Below are 16,323 nucleotides of genomic sequence, written 5' to 3'. Positions count from 1 at the left end.
AGAAAGTGCGCGACTCCACGGTGTATTACGACCACAATCAGCCGCACGGACTTCACGAGCCACTCACCGCCAACACCAACAACACCGCCACCAGCGACCGTACGCTGACTGAATTAAAAAGTCAAGATGGCGGCAGAGGGTCAGTTCGAGTACGAGTCGGTCCTCTGTGTCAAACCAGAAGTCAACGTGTACCGGATCCCACCGAGAGCATCCAACCGCGCTATCAGGTGAGGACGCAAAGGGCCTGGCGGTTGGCTAGAGTGTCCGCCAGCTGTCAGCCGTTACCGCGGCGACCTGCTTCGCTTCATGTAGCATCGTGCTACCAGCTAGCATTCTGTGTACACAAACCTGTAAAATAAACACATAATTGGGGGTTATATCTTTTATATCCCCCTTTTTATCTTTTAGCGTTTATATATTTTCCGTTTTACTATGTGTTCCCAGGACTAGTTGTCTTTATGCGGACGGTCGTATTTGGGGGGGATACATCCGCGTCCGCCCAGTGACATGCCTGACCAAAATGGTGTTATTTATGAATTGAGAGTAATTGTGATGGTGTTCTGAAGGCCCTCATTTTCATTTGGAGATCCATCATCAAGACAGCATCCTGTTTGAAATTAGACCTTCTACTCAAGGACACTGTAGCAGGTTAATATGCTCCAATATGGCAGTGCTGCCCGTAGAATGAAGATGTTTCCTAAAAGAAACAGGCTGACACCGGCTTGTTTACTAGGCTACCCCCCCCCCCTCCCCCAAATGTGGCTTACAATCTTCAGCTTACATCCCCAGATCGGTGCATCAGTCGCCATATGCAAGTGTGAGTAAGGCACATGATGTAATAATTGGGCCTTGGCTTGCGGTGAGATGCACGCTCGCAACTTGATTGACGTTTTTTTTTTTGCACCGTTGGTGCCACGGTGGAGTAAAATGACAGCCAAAGATAAAGTGTTCAGTCATTCTCTTCATGGATGTGATCACCAGGGCTGCTGATTGGAAGCTGGACGCTCCTGACTGGTCGGGACGCATGCGAGTGGTGGCTCGGGGGAAAGTGGCCTACGTCAAACTGGAGGACAAAATGTCTGGTGAGAGCGCACCGTAAACCGGGTCCAGAAAAAAACACACCATTTATCACCCATGGGTGTCCAATGTGTGTCTCGGGGACCATTTGTGGCCTGGAGTTGTTTTATTTGTAATGGTTTAATTTCATTTGAACATGCATCAGATTCCAATTGAAATGTCCAAAAGGAGTAGGAAGAAGCAAAGCTTATTAAATCCTACCCCTCCATCTGGTACTTTTATAATCACTAACTCTTACATTTGTTCACTTCCTGCTTTCCTAATATCATATGTATTTTTATTTTATAGTTTTTTTATAGTTTAAAGTTGTTTTTTTATGTTTTTTTATTTTAAATTTTTTAAATTAGTTTAATTTTGTTTATAAACAAATATAAGTTTGAAATGGTAAAGAGGAAAATTTAAAAAAACAACAATAGAAATGGATAAAACAGCTGGAATGATGAAAGGATACATTCAAATATTAACGTTGTATTCAAAGTAGTACAGTAAACCTCGGATATATCGGACTCGTGGATATATCGGAAATTCGCTCACAACGGACAGATAAAAAAGAACCGACTTTTCTGTAATGCATTTCCAATAAAAATTCATTGCATATATCGGATTTTTTATAACGGATTTCGCCTATTTCGGACAAAATCTCGCGTTCCAATGCATTTCCATGAAATTTCCCTGGCATATATCGGATGGCCGCATCGTGGCGCTCCGATTCGCTGAATCGTGACAGGCCGCTATACGACGTCGTTTGCAGCGTTGCCTGCGCGTCCAGGTACATTGGAAACATAGTCAAGGAAGTGCCTTTTTATAACGGATAAAATCCCATTTACGCATATACCGGATGTAAAACGGACATTTTCCGGTATACGCATATAACGGATTTCGCTTATATCGGACAAAACCAGTGGGAACAATTGAATCCGATATATCCGAGGTTTACTGTAGTAGAATAAATATGAAATATTCCAATTAAAAAAATACTCTTTTAAAAAAAAGTTGTAATAGAATGAGAAACTAAATGTATAATATTATGGGATAAAGTCATAATATTCCCAAAATAACCATTTAATCATTTATAAAGATGATTTAAGACAAAAGTTGAAATAATTAGAACATTTTCCCCCAAAAATATCAAAGTGGTAAATTTTCAAGCCCTGCTTGAATCAATGAAATTCATCAATATTTAATTATTTTATTTTTATAATTATTATTTTTTAATTATTTTAATTAATCTTGCCCAGATGACAAATGAAAAAGTCTCCCTAAATGCAAAAAAGAGAACAACTCCATATTTCCTCTTCCTGCTGAAGTCATGGCCCGGTGCCCCAACATTGAGTTTTACAGGAACCATCTTTCATCCACATCTTCTACTAACCTCCAGGGGAGCTGTTTGCCCAGGCGCCAGTGGAAGAGTACCCTGGCATCGCCGTGGAAACAGTCAGCGACTCCAGCCGATACTTTGTGCTCCGCATCCAGGATGACAACGGTGGGTGTTGTGTAGTTGTAGAAGTAGCATCAGTCCGAAAAAAAAAACCCACACACACGGTGTACTACATGTTTAAAATGTCTCAATTCACACAGCTATATAGTTATAGTTGCACATTACTTACAGACACAGGCTCGGGAGTTACAAAGTATTCCGTATCATTGTAACTGTGTTACAAACTCGATGAAAAAGTGGAAAAATATCAGGAATGTTGATTCTGCAATGTCGGATCTTAAGGAGGTTCTAAGTAGCGCTTCAAAGAAACGGGAGTGAGACATAAACAATGTTGTCCTGTTCAAAACGGCAGCCATTACACTACACACACACCAGGGCCTTCAATCATGAAGGATGCCCCCCCCCCCTCGCTACATCTCCACATCACCAGCTGCCGTTTGACGCCCCCGCACAACTTGAAGCTCCATTGTTCCACTGAAGATTGATGTTGGAAAACATCTCAGGTGGGATCCGCTTGTCATGCCAGTAACGTCGGAAGCCTCCAGGACCATCAAGAAGAAGGAAACCTAATTCCACCCTTCAATGTCCCCATGTTTGTGTCCCCATGCATGACCAGTTTTATGGACTTGAACGGGACCAGATGTTTGTACCTTCTTAATAGTCTTCTGTCTGAGGCATTTTTTTTTGGAGCGGCCCATTTCACTTTAATGCTCAATTGCAGTTTATTGTATCATTTTTTTTATTTTTTGCTTTTTGAATTCAGAAGCAAGGGCGGCACGGTGGTCTAGGGGTTAGCGCACAGACCTCACAGCTAGGAGACCAGGGTTAAATTCCACCCTCAGGCATCTCTGTGTGGAGTTTGCATGTTCTCCCCGTGCATGCATGGGTTTTCTCCGGGTACTCCGGTTTCCTCCCACATTCCAAAAACATGCTAGGTTAATTAGCCACTCCAAATTGTCCATAGGTATGAATGTGAGTGTGAATGGTTGTTTGTCTATATGTGCCCTGTGATTGGCTGGCCACCAGTCCAGGGTGTACCCCGCCTTACGCCCGAAGACAGCTGGGATAGGCTCCAGCACCCCGCGCGACCCTCGTGAGGAAAAAGTGGTAGAAAATGAATGAATGAATGAATGAATTCAGAAGCTCTACTTAGAAGCTCCTTTGGATCCACCAGGTCTAGAAGTATTGTTGTTTTGGTATGTTTTGGTATGAGCGTTTCTCTTTCGCAGGCCGCAGTGCCTTCATCGGCATCGGGTTCGGAGACCGAGGGGACGCCTTTGACTTCAATGTTGCCCTGCAGGACCACTTCAAGTATGTAAACAATCGGTCATTAGCGTTAGAAACATGTAGCGTCGTTTCCTGTGTATAAGATTTTCTTCATGCTTTGAACCCTGCGGCTGTTTTCCCATGATGCTTAGAGTGTAGTGACGTGGATCTGTGTGGACTTCAATTGTGATGCTGAAGAAGACATCTTGAATAGTTTTACTTAGTGATGTCTTCTGGATTGCCCGTAGGTAGGATCCATTCCTACCTATGTGTGGTGTGTCCCACCTCTCATCAGAAGTCAGCTGGGATAGGCTCCGGCATGAAGACTTTCATGTAAAAAAAAAAAAAAGTGTTGAATTGTTTCCATTATGAGAGCTACATGGACATTGTTATTGTTGACATTATTACACCTAAGAACTACATTACTGGCGTAGTGACACCTCGCCACAGTACATCTGTTAGCAACTAGCTAGCTATCGACTTGCTTTGCAATTCCTTGGGCCACTAGCCAAAGTTAAGGCTACATATTGGAGTTTTTTGTTTTGGGGGCCAAGTGTAGCGTCCCCTTCTATGTTGCTATGTGACATCAATTCACCCAGGAAGGAAGTTGGCTCAGATCTTACATAAACAACGCTAATCCTGTCACCATGGTTACTGTATATTTTGCACACTTTGTGTCTCCAGGTGGGTCAAACAGGAAAAGGAGTTCACCAAACAGGCACAGGCTCCAGACTCCACTCCGAAACTGGACCTGGGCTTCAAAGAGGGACAAACCATTACACTCAATATCGGGGTGAGAATGCATTTTCTAGCATGTCGACTTCGGAGACGCCCGTCTGCAACATCTGATCCCATCTCAATCCAATCCAGCAATCCAAAAAAAAGGACAGGACCCGCCCGCAGAGCTCAGGTGGTTTCGGGATCCTTCCGCCTCCCCCCGGAGGCAAGCTGGCCCCGCCCCCTTCTTCATCCAGATCTAACAATCATAATGTGCAGCAGCCATCGGCAGTCGGAAACGACACGGGTAGGTCATTGCCAGTCATGGGGGCAGTTAGCCTGGCTCTTATTTTCCTTTTATGGCAAGACATAGGAGCGAGGTCACTATAGGGGTGTTATTTCATGTCTACAGGACTCTAATTATGTTAAAACCTGTGCTTGGAAATGTAAACAGGTTTTATGGGCCATAACTATATCAATATTTTATTTATAAAGAAGAACTGGTGGCCAGCCAATCGCAGGGCACATATATAGACAAACAACCATTCACACTCTCATTCATAACGATGGACAATTTGGAGTGGCTAATTAACCTAGCATGTTTTTGGAATGTGGGAGGAAAACGGAGTACCCGGAGAACGCAGAGATGGCCGAGGGTGGAATTGAACGCGCTAACTCGTCCCTATAAGGACTATTATGAGGAAAAATGATCATTTTAAAAGGAAAAACTCCAGGAATTGGGCCGGTATTCCTTGCTAGGAAAAGGTGAATGTTTAGCCTTCATAGCTTCCTCATGCTTTTATTCTCCATCAGGTTGCTTGTTGGATCTGGACTCCAGCAACTCCAACTCGCTGACGGCTTCCAATCCATCAGCCGTGACGGCCAACTCGGACCTGTGGGGAGACTTTGACTCCCCCAAGTGAGTGCGGGGGAGGGGGTTCCCTCCCCGTCCCTGTACCCGTCTCTCTCAGTAACATTATGCAGCACTTTGGCGTCCTCGCTTTCTCCCTTTTCAGGGGGGGCCCTACTGCTCCCTGCCGCGCAGGGTAAAAGCCCTCACATGCCCTCGTGTACCCCCCCACCCCCCCACCCTATTTCAGTTGTAACACTCAGCACTAATACACCCCCGCCGCTCATATTCCCCATGTAGAGCCATTGCTTTATTCCCTCATTCTAACTGTGAAGATGATAAACGTATGCAGTGAATAGAACAATGAATGCATTTTCTGTACATTCCAAATGTGTACATATACATATATTTATGTATCTTATCTGTATTGTAGCTTTATTGAGTTTTTGTTTATTTTTTTTGCACAGTCAGTCTGTTTCTCCAGTATGTGTTGTAGTAACGGCTTATACTGTACTCTTGCAGTCTTGTCTCTAGTACCCTCTAGTGGCCTCTTGGGGCATCACAGCAATACCAGCAGTGAAGACATGATAGATGATGATGAGCTGCCGTCCCAAACTGGGAGATTTAAATCAGTGCACTGCGACACACGGACGAAACCAGGTCTAAAAAGCGGGGGTGGTGGTGGTGGTGGTGGTGGGGGGGGGGGGGTGACCTGAAGGAAAACACAACAGTGCTCAAGTCCAGGTTTTGGATTGCAATGTTGGGACTAGGCTTGTATTTGTAAAGTGCAGTGTTATTCCTCTTCTCCTTTCTTCGTGTTCTTCTTCTTCTTCTTCTTCTTCTTAGTGTTCATCTTCTTCTTTCTACTTGTTGTTATTGTTTACATGCAAATGGATTTGCTTGTTTTGTGACAGAAGTGCAATGCAGATGGACACACTGACCCTAAGTGTTTGATTCCCCCCCCCCCCTAATGTGTGTATATGGAAATATGCAAAGATAAATCTATCACATCGACAACCTCCGTGGCTTTCATTCCTTCCAGGCTGTATAATTGCAACAGTACACGTATACAGTACACGTATACAGTACATACAGTCATACATTATCACTACGTACAGGGGTGTCCACGCCCAGGTTATATTTCAGTGAGAAAGCTTTATGATGTAGTATTGCTATCAACTTCTTACCGACTATTTTCACTTTCTTCTTTTCCACTAAAGAGGATTTTTATTTTCTTCTCTATCCTCGTAGCATTGTGACTTTATGCTTGGGAAATGGCCGCTGATTTGTCCAGTTCTACTGTTGTTCCTTGTCCAATTGTAGTTGTAGGTCTGTTGGGACACCCCCGAGGTAGCACCTTCCAGTATGAACGAGAGCAGGCATGGGTGCTGCTATGGTGGACCGGAGAAAGAAGCGTGCGTGATGTGATCTATGGAACGCTCAGGACCGGCCGACAATTTCAGGTTAGCAAACATAAACATAGACGTGACGACAACACGCGTGTGGCCACTGACTGCTGGATCCATCTTAGGACTGTCAGGCCTTGCTGGCCCAGGTCTTGGAGTGACCACGGCGATTGCGACAGCGTTTCCTGTTGGATGACCTCTGCATGCGCCTGGGCCACCCGGACAGCTCCCTGCACAGCTCAGCTGTCTCACACAAACAAACAGAGAGAGAGAGAGAGAGAGAAGGTGCGAGTGTGGGCGAACGACAGGTGATGACACCCTGGCTGGCTCACCTTTGAGATCCTCCTCGTGTTGGCACACCGTCCTCGTGCAGATCTCATTGTTGATCACGTAGACGCGAGGGAGGCTGAAAAGACAAATACTGCATCACAACTCATAATTACACTCTAAATGGCCATGGAAGCCATAAGAAACATAAGAAACACTGTAGCTTGGTACGCTATCAGCTAATCATGCTAATCCCTCCTAGGATTCCTTATTTCTAAATGAAATATTTCCCTGGAAAAACAGTTTAACACCGTCTAAATACAGGTTTTTAACATTATTAGAGCCTGCTTGACATGCAATAACACCCCTATAGTCACCTTTACTCTCCTATCACCCAATATAGTAGACATAAGAGAAAATAAGACAAAGAAAAAACAGTTTACAACCTTCAAAATCCAATTTTTGGCATAATTAGAGTCCTCTAGACATGAAATAACACCCCTATAGTCACCTTTGCACTCCTATTACCTATTATAGTAAACATATGTGAAAACAAGACAAATAAAAAACAGTTAACAACCTTCTAAATAAATTTTTTGGCATAATTAGAGTCCTCTAGACATGAAATAACACCCCTATAGTCACATTTGCTCTCATATTACCTAATATAGGAGACATAAGTGAGAATAAGACAAAAAAAACAGTTAACAACCTAAATACAATTTTTGGCATAATTAGAGTCCTCTAGACATGAAATAACACCCCTATAGTCACATTTGCACTCCTATTACCTAATATAGTAGACATATGTGCGAATAAGACGAAGAAAAAACATTTTCCAACCTTCTAAATAAAATTTTGGGCATAATTAGAGTCATCTAGACATGAAATAACACCCCTATAGTCACATTTGCTCTCCTATTACCCAATGTAGTGGACATCATAAGAGAAAATGAGACATAAGACATACAAAATGCCTTCATGACCTTCTAAACATACTTTAAATATTATTAGAGCCCTCTAGACATGGAATAACACCCCTATAGTCACATTTGCACTCCTATTACCTATTATAGTAAACATATGTGAAAATAAGACAAATAAAAAACAGTTAACAACCTTCTAAATAATTTTTTTGGCATAATTAGAGTCCTCTAGACATGAAATAACACCCCTATAGTCACATTTGCTCTCATATTACCTAATATAGGAGACATATGTGAGAATAAGACAAAAAAAACAGTTAACAACCTTCTAAATACAATTTCTGGCATAATTAGAGTCCTCTAGACATTACATAACAACCCCATAGTCACCTTTGCACTCCAATTACCTAATATAGTAGACATATGTGAGAATAAGACAAAGAAAAAAAACGTTAACAACCTTCTAAATACAATTTCTGGCATAATTAGAGTCCTCTACACATAAAATAACAACCCTATGGTCACCTTTGCACTCCAATTACCTAAAATAGTAGACATATGTGAGAATAAGACAAAGAAAAAACCGTTAACAACCTTCTAAATACAATTTTTGGCATAATTAGAGTCCTCTAGACATAAACTAACACCCCTATAGTCACCTTTGCTCTCCTATTACCCAATATAGTAGACATCATAAGAGAAAATGAGACATAAGACATACAAAATGCCTTCATGACCTTCTAAACATACTTTAAATATTATCAGAGCCCTCTAGACATGGAATAACACCCCTATAGTCACCTTTACACTCCTATTACCCAATATAATAAAATATGTGCAAATAAGACAAAGAAAAAACGGTTAACAACCTTCTTAATGCAATTTTTGGCATAATTAGAGCCCTCTAGACATTAAATAACACCCCTATAGTCACCTTTGCTCTCCTATTATCCAATATAGTACACATCATAAGAGAAAATGAGACATAAGACAGAAATGGCATTCTAAACATACTTTAAACATTATTAGAGCCCTCTAGACATGGAATAACACCCCTATAGTCACCTTTACACTCCTATTACCTAATATAATAAAATATGTGCAAATAAGACAAAGAAAAAACTGTTAACAACCTTCTAAATACAATTTCTGCCATAATTAGAGTCCTCTACACACAAAATAACAACCCTATGGTCACCTTTGCACTCCAATTACCTAAAATAGTAGACATATGTGAGAATAAGACAAAGAAAAAACAGTTAACAACCTTCTAAATACAATTTTTGGCATAATTAGAGTCCTCTAGACATAAACTAACACCCCTATAGTCACCTTTGCTCTCCTATTACCCAATATAGTAGACATCATAAGAGAAAATGAGACATAAGACATACAAAATGCCTTCATGACCTTCTAAACATACTTTAAATATTATTAGAGCCCTCTAGACATGGAATAACACCCCTATAGTCACCTTCACACTCCTATTACCTAATATAATCAAATTTGGGGCATAATTAGAGTAATCTAGACATGAAATAACACCCCTATAGTCACCTTCACACTCCTATTACCTAATATAATAAAATTTGGGGCATAATTAGAGTCCTCTAGACATGAAATAACACCCCTATAGTCACCTTTACACTCCTATTAACCAATATAATAAAATATGTGAAAATAAGACAAAGAAAAAACTGTTAACAACCTTCTTAATGCAATTTTTGGCATAATTAGAGTCCTGTAGACATGAAATAACACCCCTATAGTCACCTTTGCTCTCCTATTATCCAATATAGTAGACATCATAAGAGAAAATGAGACATAAGACAGAAATGGCATTCTAAACATACTTTAAACATTATTAGAGCCCTCTAGACATGGAATAACACCCCTATAGTCACCTTTACACTCCTGTTACCAATATAGCTGACATAATAAGAGGAAATAAGACATACTAAATGCCTTTATGACCTACTAAATGTGCATTGGTTTTGACCAGCAATGTCTATAAAACACCACTAGATGTCAGCATCGCTCTGCAAATCCCTTCCTGATCTTCCTGATCATTCTTAAGGCGACTTCAAAGGGGGAGTCAAAGTCAATCAAAGTAAGATCAAGTAAAACTTGACTTTGATTCTTAGGAATGTTCCATCGTGAGGTTAATTATTACGTTTTAACCATCAAATGTACACAAGTACACACAATGTATACTGCAAAACCGCTGCTCAAGCTCTGCAACCATTCTGTACAGTGGACAGTCATCAATTATATCATAATCATTATTATATTATTCATTAACCTATTATTATTATTATTACTAACATCATTATTCTACTACTAGTAGTAGTAGTAGTAGGCTAGTATTAGCCTGCTTATTGGCTTGCTTATTAGCCTGCTTTGCCCTATTATATGAAATATGTCAGATTTTTTGTAAATAAAAAAAAAAATCAATAACAAATTTTTAAAAATCTATAAAAAATATCAAATTATTTAGGGGGGCTTAAGAACATTTTAGGGGGGCTGAATTCCCCCCCAAAAATAGGCCTAATGACGCCACTAGTGGGTTGCGGGGGTGCTGGAGCCTATCCCAGCTGACTTGGGGCGAGAGGCGGGGTGGGGTACCCCCTGGACTGGTGGCCAGCCAATCCCAGGGCACATATAGACAAACAACCATTCACACTCACATTCATACCTATGGACAATTTGGAGTGGCTAATTAACCTAGCGTGTTTTGTTTTGGAATGTGGGAGGAAAGCGGAGTACCCGGAGAAAACCCACGGGTGGAATTGAACTCTGTGGAATTGAACTCTGTGCTAACCACTCGACCACTGTGCCGTCCACTGGCGGGACCTAATCCGTATACGGTCACCTTCAAATGCCACGATTTGAAGGTGTACTTGATTTATTAACTTTGATACTATTTATGCATGGAGGCGGGGCATCATGACTTGCTGGAGTCGTTGTTGTCACCTGTAGAGGCAGAGCCCGCCCACGCATCTCTTGATTGGACGATGAAGCGAGTACATCCTGGTGCAGGGGTACATCTCCTCCCTGCAGTCTGCACACACACAGTATAATGCATCAGGGATGTATTAAAGCAGCAGGCCGTGCTGGTCTACGTACTGGCTGGGAGGGTCCCATCAGGGGCCTCGGTGGTCTCTGGGGACACGACAAGTAAACACAACACAACAGTGACTAATAGTCTGACAGCATAAACCTGAAGAGGAGACGTAGGAAGGAACATCATACCGCTCTCCTGGGCTCGGACTTCGCCGCCGAGCGCTGTGGAAGAAGAAAGAAAAAACAAAAAACACAAACATGACACGAGCACAATCAACTCCTGTGTTGTTTGGCAGCGTTACCGTGGAGACCACAGAGGAGAAGGACCACTGGAATGATGCCCATGGCGACGCTGCAACCAGGTTAGCTTTACCAGCTGCAACCGAGAGAGGAGTAAAATGGAGCAATGTGTTTTAACAAGGATACAAAAACACTACAGCTGAATGGTACCCAGATGTCAATCAATCTCCATCGTTTACCACTGCTGTGTTTCCTGATTGCTAGCGATCCTTGCTAGGGGTGCCATTACGGAATAGTGTAAATGAATCTTGGCTTCATGGAGGAGCGGGGTGAGGCGCAAAATGGAGCAATGTGTTTTAACAAGGATACAAAAACACTACAGCCCAATGGTACCCAGATGTCAATCAATCTCCTTTACCCACCTGCTGTATTTCCTGATTGCTAGCGACCATTGCTAGGGGCGCCATTACGGAATAGTGTAAACGAATCTTGGCTTCATGGAGGAGTAAAATGGAGCAATGTGTTTTAACAAGCATACAAAAACACTACAGCCCAATGGTACCCAGATGTCAATCAATCTCCTTTACCCACCTGCTGTATTTCCTGATTGCTAGCGATCCTTGCTAGGGGCGCCATTACGGAATAGTGTGAACGAATCTTGGCTTCATGGAGAAGTAAAATGGAGCAATGTGTTTTAACAAGGATACAAAAACACTACAGCCCAATGGTACCCAGATGTCAATCAATCTCCTTCATGCACCACTGCTGTGTTTCCTGATTGCTAGCGATCGTTGCTAGGGGTGCCATTACGGAATAGTGTAAACAAATCTTGGCTTCATGGAGGAGCGGGGTGAGGAGTAAAATGGAGCAATGTGTTTTAACAAGGATACAAAAACACTACAGCCGAATGGTACCCAGATGTCAATCAATCTCCATCGTTTACCACTGCTGTGTTTCCTGATTGCTAGCGATTGTTGCTAGGGGCGCCGTTACGGAATAGTGTAAACAAATCTTGGCTTCATGGAGGAGTAAAATGGAGCAATGTGTTTTAACAAGGATACAAAAACACTACAGCCGAATGGTACCCAGATGTCAATCAATCTCCTTCATGCACCACTGCTGTGTTTCCTGATTGGTAGCGACCATTGCTAGGGGTGCCATTACAGAATACTGTAAACAAATCTTGGCTTCATGGAGGAGCGGGTAGAGGAGTAAAATGGAGCAATGTGTTTTAACAAGGATACAAAAACACTACAGCCGAATGGTACCCAGATGTCAATCAATCTCCTTCACGTACCACTGCTGTGTTTCCTGATTGTTAGCGATTGTTGCTAGGGGCGCCATTACGGAATAGTGTAAACAAATCTTGGCTTCATGGAGGAGTAAAATGGAGCAATGTGTTTTAACAAGGATACAAAAACACTACAGCCCAATGGTACCCAGATGTCAATCAATCTCCTTCATGCACCACTGCTGTGTTTCCTGATTGGTAGCGATCCTTGCTAGGGGCGCCATTACGGAATAGTGTAAACGAATCTCGGCTTCATGGAGGAGTAAAATGGAGCAATGTGTTTAAACAAGGATACAAAAACACTACAGCCGAACGGTACCCAGACGAGGCACGTCAATACGGAGAATCACTTGATGATGAATTTGGACTTAGAGAGTTTTCAGCTTTCAAACATGGATAACAATTGCTAACAAATGAATCTTGGCTTCATGGAGGAGTAAAATGGAGCCATGTGTTTTAACAAGGATACAAAAACACTACAGCTGAATGGTACCCAGATGTCAATCAATCTCCTTCACGTACCACTGCTGTGTTTCCTGATTGTTAGCGATTGTTGCTAGGGGCGCCATTACGGAATAGTGTAAACATGGAGGAGTAAAATGGAGCAATGTGTTTTAAACAAGGATACAAAAACACCACAGCCGAACGGTACCCAGACGAGGCACGTCAATACGGTGAATCACTTGATGAGGAATTTGGACTTTTTGGAGTTTGACAGCCTTCAAACATGGATAACAATTGCTAACAAACGAATCTCGGCTTCATGGAGGAGTAAAATGGAGCCATGTGTTTTAACAAGGATACAAAAACACTACAGCCGAATGGTACCCAGATGTCAATCAATCTCTTTCATGCACAACTGCTGTGTTTCCTGATTGTTAGCAATTGTTGCTAGGGGCGCCATTACGGAATAGTGTAAATGAATCTCGGCTTCATGGAGAAGTAAAATGGAGCAATGTGTTTTAACAAGGATACAAAAACACTACAGCCGAACGGTACCCAGACGAGGCACGTCAATACGGAGAATCACTTGATGATGAATTTGGACTTAGAGAGTTTTCAGCTTTCAAACATGGATAACAATTGCTAACAAATGAATCTTGGCTTCATGGAGGAGTAAAATGGAGCCATGTGTTTTAACAAGGATACAAAAACACTACAGCTGAATGGTACCCAGATGTCAATCAATCTCCTTCACGTACCACTGCTGTGTTTCCTGATTGTTAGCGATTGTTGCTAGGGGTGCCATTACGGAATAGTGTAAACATGGAGGAGTAAAATGGACCAATGTGTTTTAAACAAGGATACAAAAACACCACAGCCGAACGGTACCCAGACGAGGCACGTCAATACGGTGAATCACTTGATGAGGAATTTGGACTTTTTGGAGTTTGACAGCCTTCAAACATGGATAACAATTGCTAACAAACGAATCTCGGCTTCATGGAGGAGTAAAATGGAGCAATGTGTTTTAACAAGGATACAAAAACACTACAGCCGAATGGTACCCAGATGTCAATCAATCTCTTTCATGCACAACTGCTGTGTTTCCTGATTGTTAGCAATTGTTGCTAGGGGCGCCATTACGGAATAGTGTAAACAAATCTTGGCTTCATGGAGGAGTAAAATGGAGCAATGTGTTTTAACAAGGATACAAAAACACTACAGCCGAACGGTACCCAGACGAGGCACGTCAATACGGAGAATCACTTGATGATGAATTTGGACTTAGAGAGTTTTCAGCTTTCAAACATGGATAACAATTGCTAACAAATGAATCTCGGCTTCATGGAGGAGTAAAATGGAGCCATGTGTTTTAACAAGGATACAAAAACACTACAGCCGAATGGTACCCAGATGTCAATCAATCTCCTTCACGTACCACTGCTGTGTTTCCTGATTGTTAGCGATTGTTGCTAGGGGCGCCATTACGGAATAGTGTAAACATGGAGGAGTAAAATGGACCAATGTGTTTTAAACAAGGATACAAAAACACCACAGCCGAACGGTACCCAGACGAGGCACGTCAATACGGTGAATCACTTGATGAGGAATTTGGACTTTTTGGAGTTTGACAGCCTTCAAACATGGATAACAATTGCTAACAAACGAATCTCGGCTTCATGGAGGAGTAAAATGGAGCAATGTGTTTTAACAAGGATACAAAAACACTACAGCCGAATGGTACCCAGATGTCAATCAATCTCTTTCATGCACAACTGCTGTGTTTCCTGATTGTTAGCAATTGTTGCTAGGGGCGCCATTACGGAATAGTGTAAACAAATCTTGGCTTCATGGAGGAGTAAAATGGAGCAATGTGTTTTAACAAGGATACAAAAACACTACAGCCGAACGGTACCCAGACGAGGCACGTCAATACGGAGAATCACTTGATGATGAATTTGGACTTAGAGAGTTTTCAGCTTTCAAACATGGATAACAATTGCTAACAAATGAATCTCGGCTTCATGGAGGAGTAAAATGGAGCCATGTGTTTTAACAAGGATACAAAAACACTACAGCCGAATGGTACCCAGATGTCAATCAATCTCCTTCACGTACCACTGCTGTGTTTCCTGATTGTTAGCGATTGTTGCTAGGGGCGCCATTACGGAATAGTGTAAACATGGAGGAGTAAAATGGACCAATGTGTTTTAAACAAGGATACAAAAACACCACAGCCGAACGGTACCCAGACGAGGCACGTCAATACGGTGAATCACTTGATGAGGAATTTGGACTTTTTGGAGTTTGACAGCCTTCAAACATGGATAACAATTGCTAACAAACGAATCTCGGCTTCATGGAGGAGTAAAATGGAGCAATGTGTTTTAACAAGGATACAAAAACACTACAGCCGAATGGTACCCAGATGTCAATCAATCTCCTTCATGCACAACTGCTGTGTTTCCTGATTGTTAGCGATTGTTGCTAGGGGTGCCATTACGGAATAGTGTAAACAAATCTTGGCTTCATGGAGGAGCGGGGTGAGGCGCAAAATGTGGTTTTGATGGAAGGTGCTAAAAGGACCGATGTCGAAAGAGAGAGAAAGGAGAGGCTGCTTTGTAAAGTTGGCAATGTGTCAGTACACGGAGTCCAAGTTGTGAGTTCTCTCCAAAGAATGTGTGTGTTATTTTTTTGGGGGTGCCCGATATGAGTAAGCCCTCCACCCCCGTTGCTCTGTCCCACACATTCTTCCGCAGATTTCTTACTTTGCAAGAAAAGCGCATGTTTTCCAGCTCACGCTCACGCTCATCCAATAAGAAAGAAACATTCTGACACGGCAACATTCTCCCAATTTTCTTTCGCCCCGCGTATCGTCACGTAAAAACCTTTTCTGTCAGCAATCGCTCCGTCGTTTGGACACGACGCCAGGAAAAGTCTTCCAAAAAGGAAACAGTACTCACACAACTCTTGTTCTTGCTCCAACCTGGGAATGCTTTGTCTTCTTGTTTTTGTCTCCTTCGCTCCTTCTCCCTCCTCCTTTCCTCCTCCCTCCTCTTGTGTATCTTACATCCCATCATTGTGTTCGGGCCTTCTCGTCGCCCTGCCCCAGTCCGCCACGCCTGCTGATTATTCCGATGCCTTCGATGCCAAACATCCTTGCTGTCCTTCGTTTCATATCAATCTTCGGAGAAAAGCGGAATATAAATATTTCATATTTATATGAGGAGCAGCTAAATATGCTAATCTTTCGGTATTTATGATGTTGTAGACTCCTGTAGAGCAGCTACACACCATAACCAGCAAAAGAAAACCTTCTAGATCTTCCAGAATCTGCG

The 16,323-nt window shown here is 42.3% G+C and overlaps 2 protein-coding genes across 3 annotated transcripts; one reads left to right on the top strand and one right to left on the bottom strand.

The window, feature by feature from the left end:
* Positions 1-14: 14 nt before the first annotated feature.
* necap1 (NECAP endocytosis associated 1) lies at positions 15-6,365 on the top strand. Its single transcript, XM_058057242.1, has 7 exons — positions 15-227; positions 982-1,082; positions 2,456-2,560; positions 3,745-3,826; positions 4,466-4,574; positions 4,652-4,805; positions 5,312-6,365. The coding sequence occupies exons 1-7, from the start codon at positions 127-129 to the stop codon at positions 5,419-5,421; spliced, it is 762 nt and encodes a 253-aa protein (XP_057913225.1). The 5' UTR covers positions 15-126; the 3' UTR covers positions 5,422-6,365.
* mfap5 (microfibril associated protein 5) lies at positions 5,796-16,046 on the bottom strand. Of its 2 annotated transcripts, XM_058057244.1 has the most exons (7): positions 15,949-16,046; positions 11,313-11,386; positions 11,200-11,232; positions 11,074-11,109; positions 10,921-11,008; positions 7,087-7,160; positions 6,742-6,997 (listed from the first exon to the last, which is right to left on the bottom strand). In XM_058057244.1, the coding sequence occupies exons 2-7, from the start codon at positions 11,353-11,355 to the stop codon at positions 6,885-6,887; spliced, it is 387 nt and encodes a 128-aa protein (XP_057913227.1). In that variant the 5' UTR covers positions 11,356-11,386; positions 15,949-16,046; the 3' UTR covers positions 6,742-6,884. The 2 variants fall into 2 exon arrangements, with proteins under 2 accessions (XP_057913226.1, XP_057913227.1); XM_058057243.1 differs by having other exon boundaries at positions 5,796-7,160.
* Between the last annotated feature and the right edge of the window lie 277 nt (positions 16,047-16,323).

This window comes from Doryrhamphus excisus, chromosome 19, assembly GCF_030265055.1.
Source record: "Doryrhamphus excisus isolate RoL2022-K1 chromosome 19, RoL_Dexc_1.0, whole genome shotgun sequence".
Taxonomy (NCBI): Eukaryota; Metazoa; Chordata; class Actinopteri; order Syngnathiformes; family Syngnathidae; genus Doryrhamphus; species Doryrhamphus excisus.
This window is presented reverse-complemented; position numbering and strand designations above follow the sequence as displayed.

Bases quoted from the DNA above. Each gene is read 5' to 3' on its own strand.
- mfap5 (XM_058057243.1), bottom strand. From the start codon at position 11,355: ATGGGCATCATTCCAGTGGTCCTTCTCCTCTGTGGTCTCCACG. The intron at 11,110-11,199 runs GTATGATGTTCC...TCGTGTCCCCAG, and splicing joins AGTCCGAGCCCAGGAGAGCG to AGACCACCGAGGCCCCTGAT. The intron at 11,009-11,073 runs GTACGTAGACCA...GTGTGTGTGCAG, and splicing joins TGATGGGACCCTCCCAGCCA to ACTGCAGGGAGGAGATGTAC.
- necap1 (XM_058057242.1), top strand. From the start codon at position 127: ATGGCGGCAGAGGGTCAGTTCGAGTACGAGTCGGTCCTCTGTGTCAAA. The intron at 1,083-2,455 runs GTGAGAGCGCAC...ACTAACCTCCAG, and splicing joins ACTGGAGGACAAAATGTCTG to GGGAGCTGTTTGCCCAGGCG. The intron at 3,827-4,465 runs GTATGTAAACAA...TTGTGTCTCCAG, and splicing joins GCCCTGCAGGACCACTTCAA to GTGGGTCAAACAGGAAAAGG.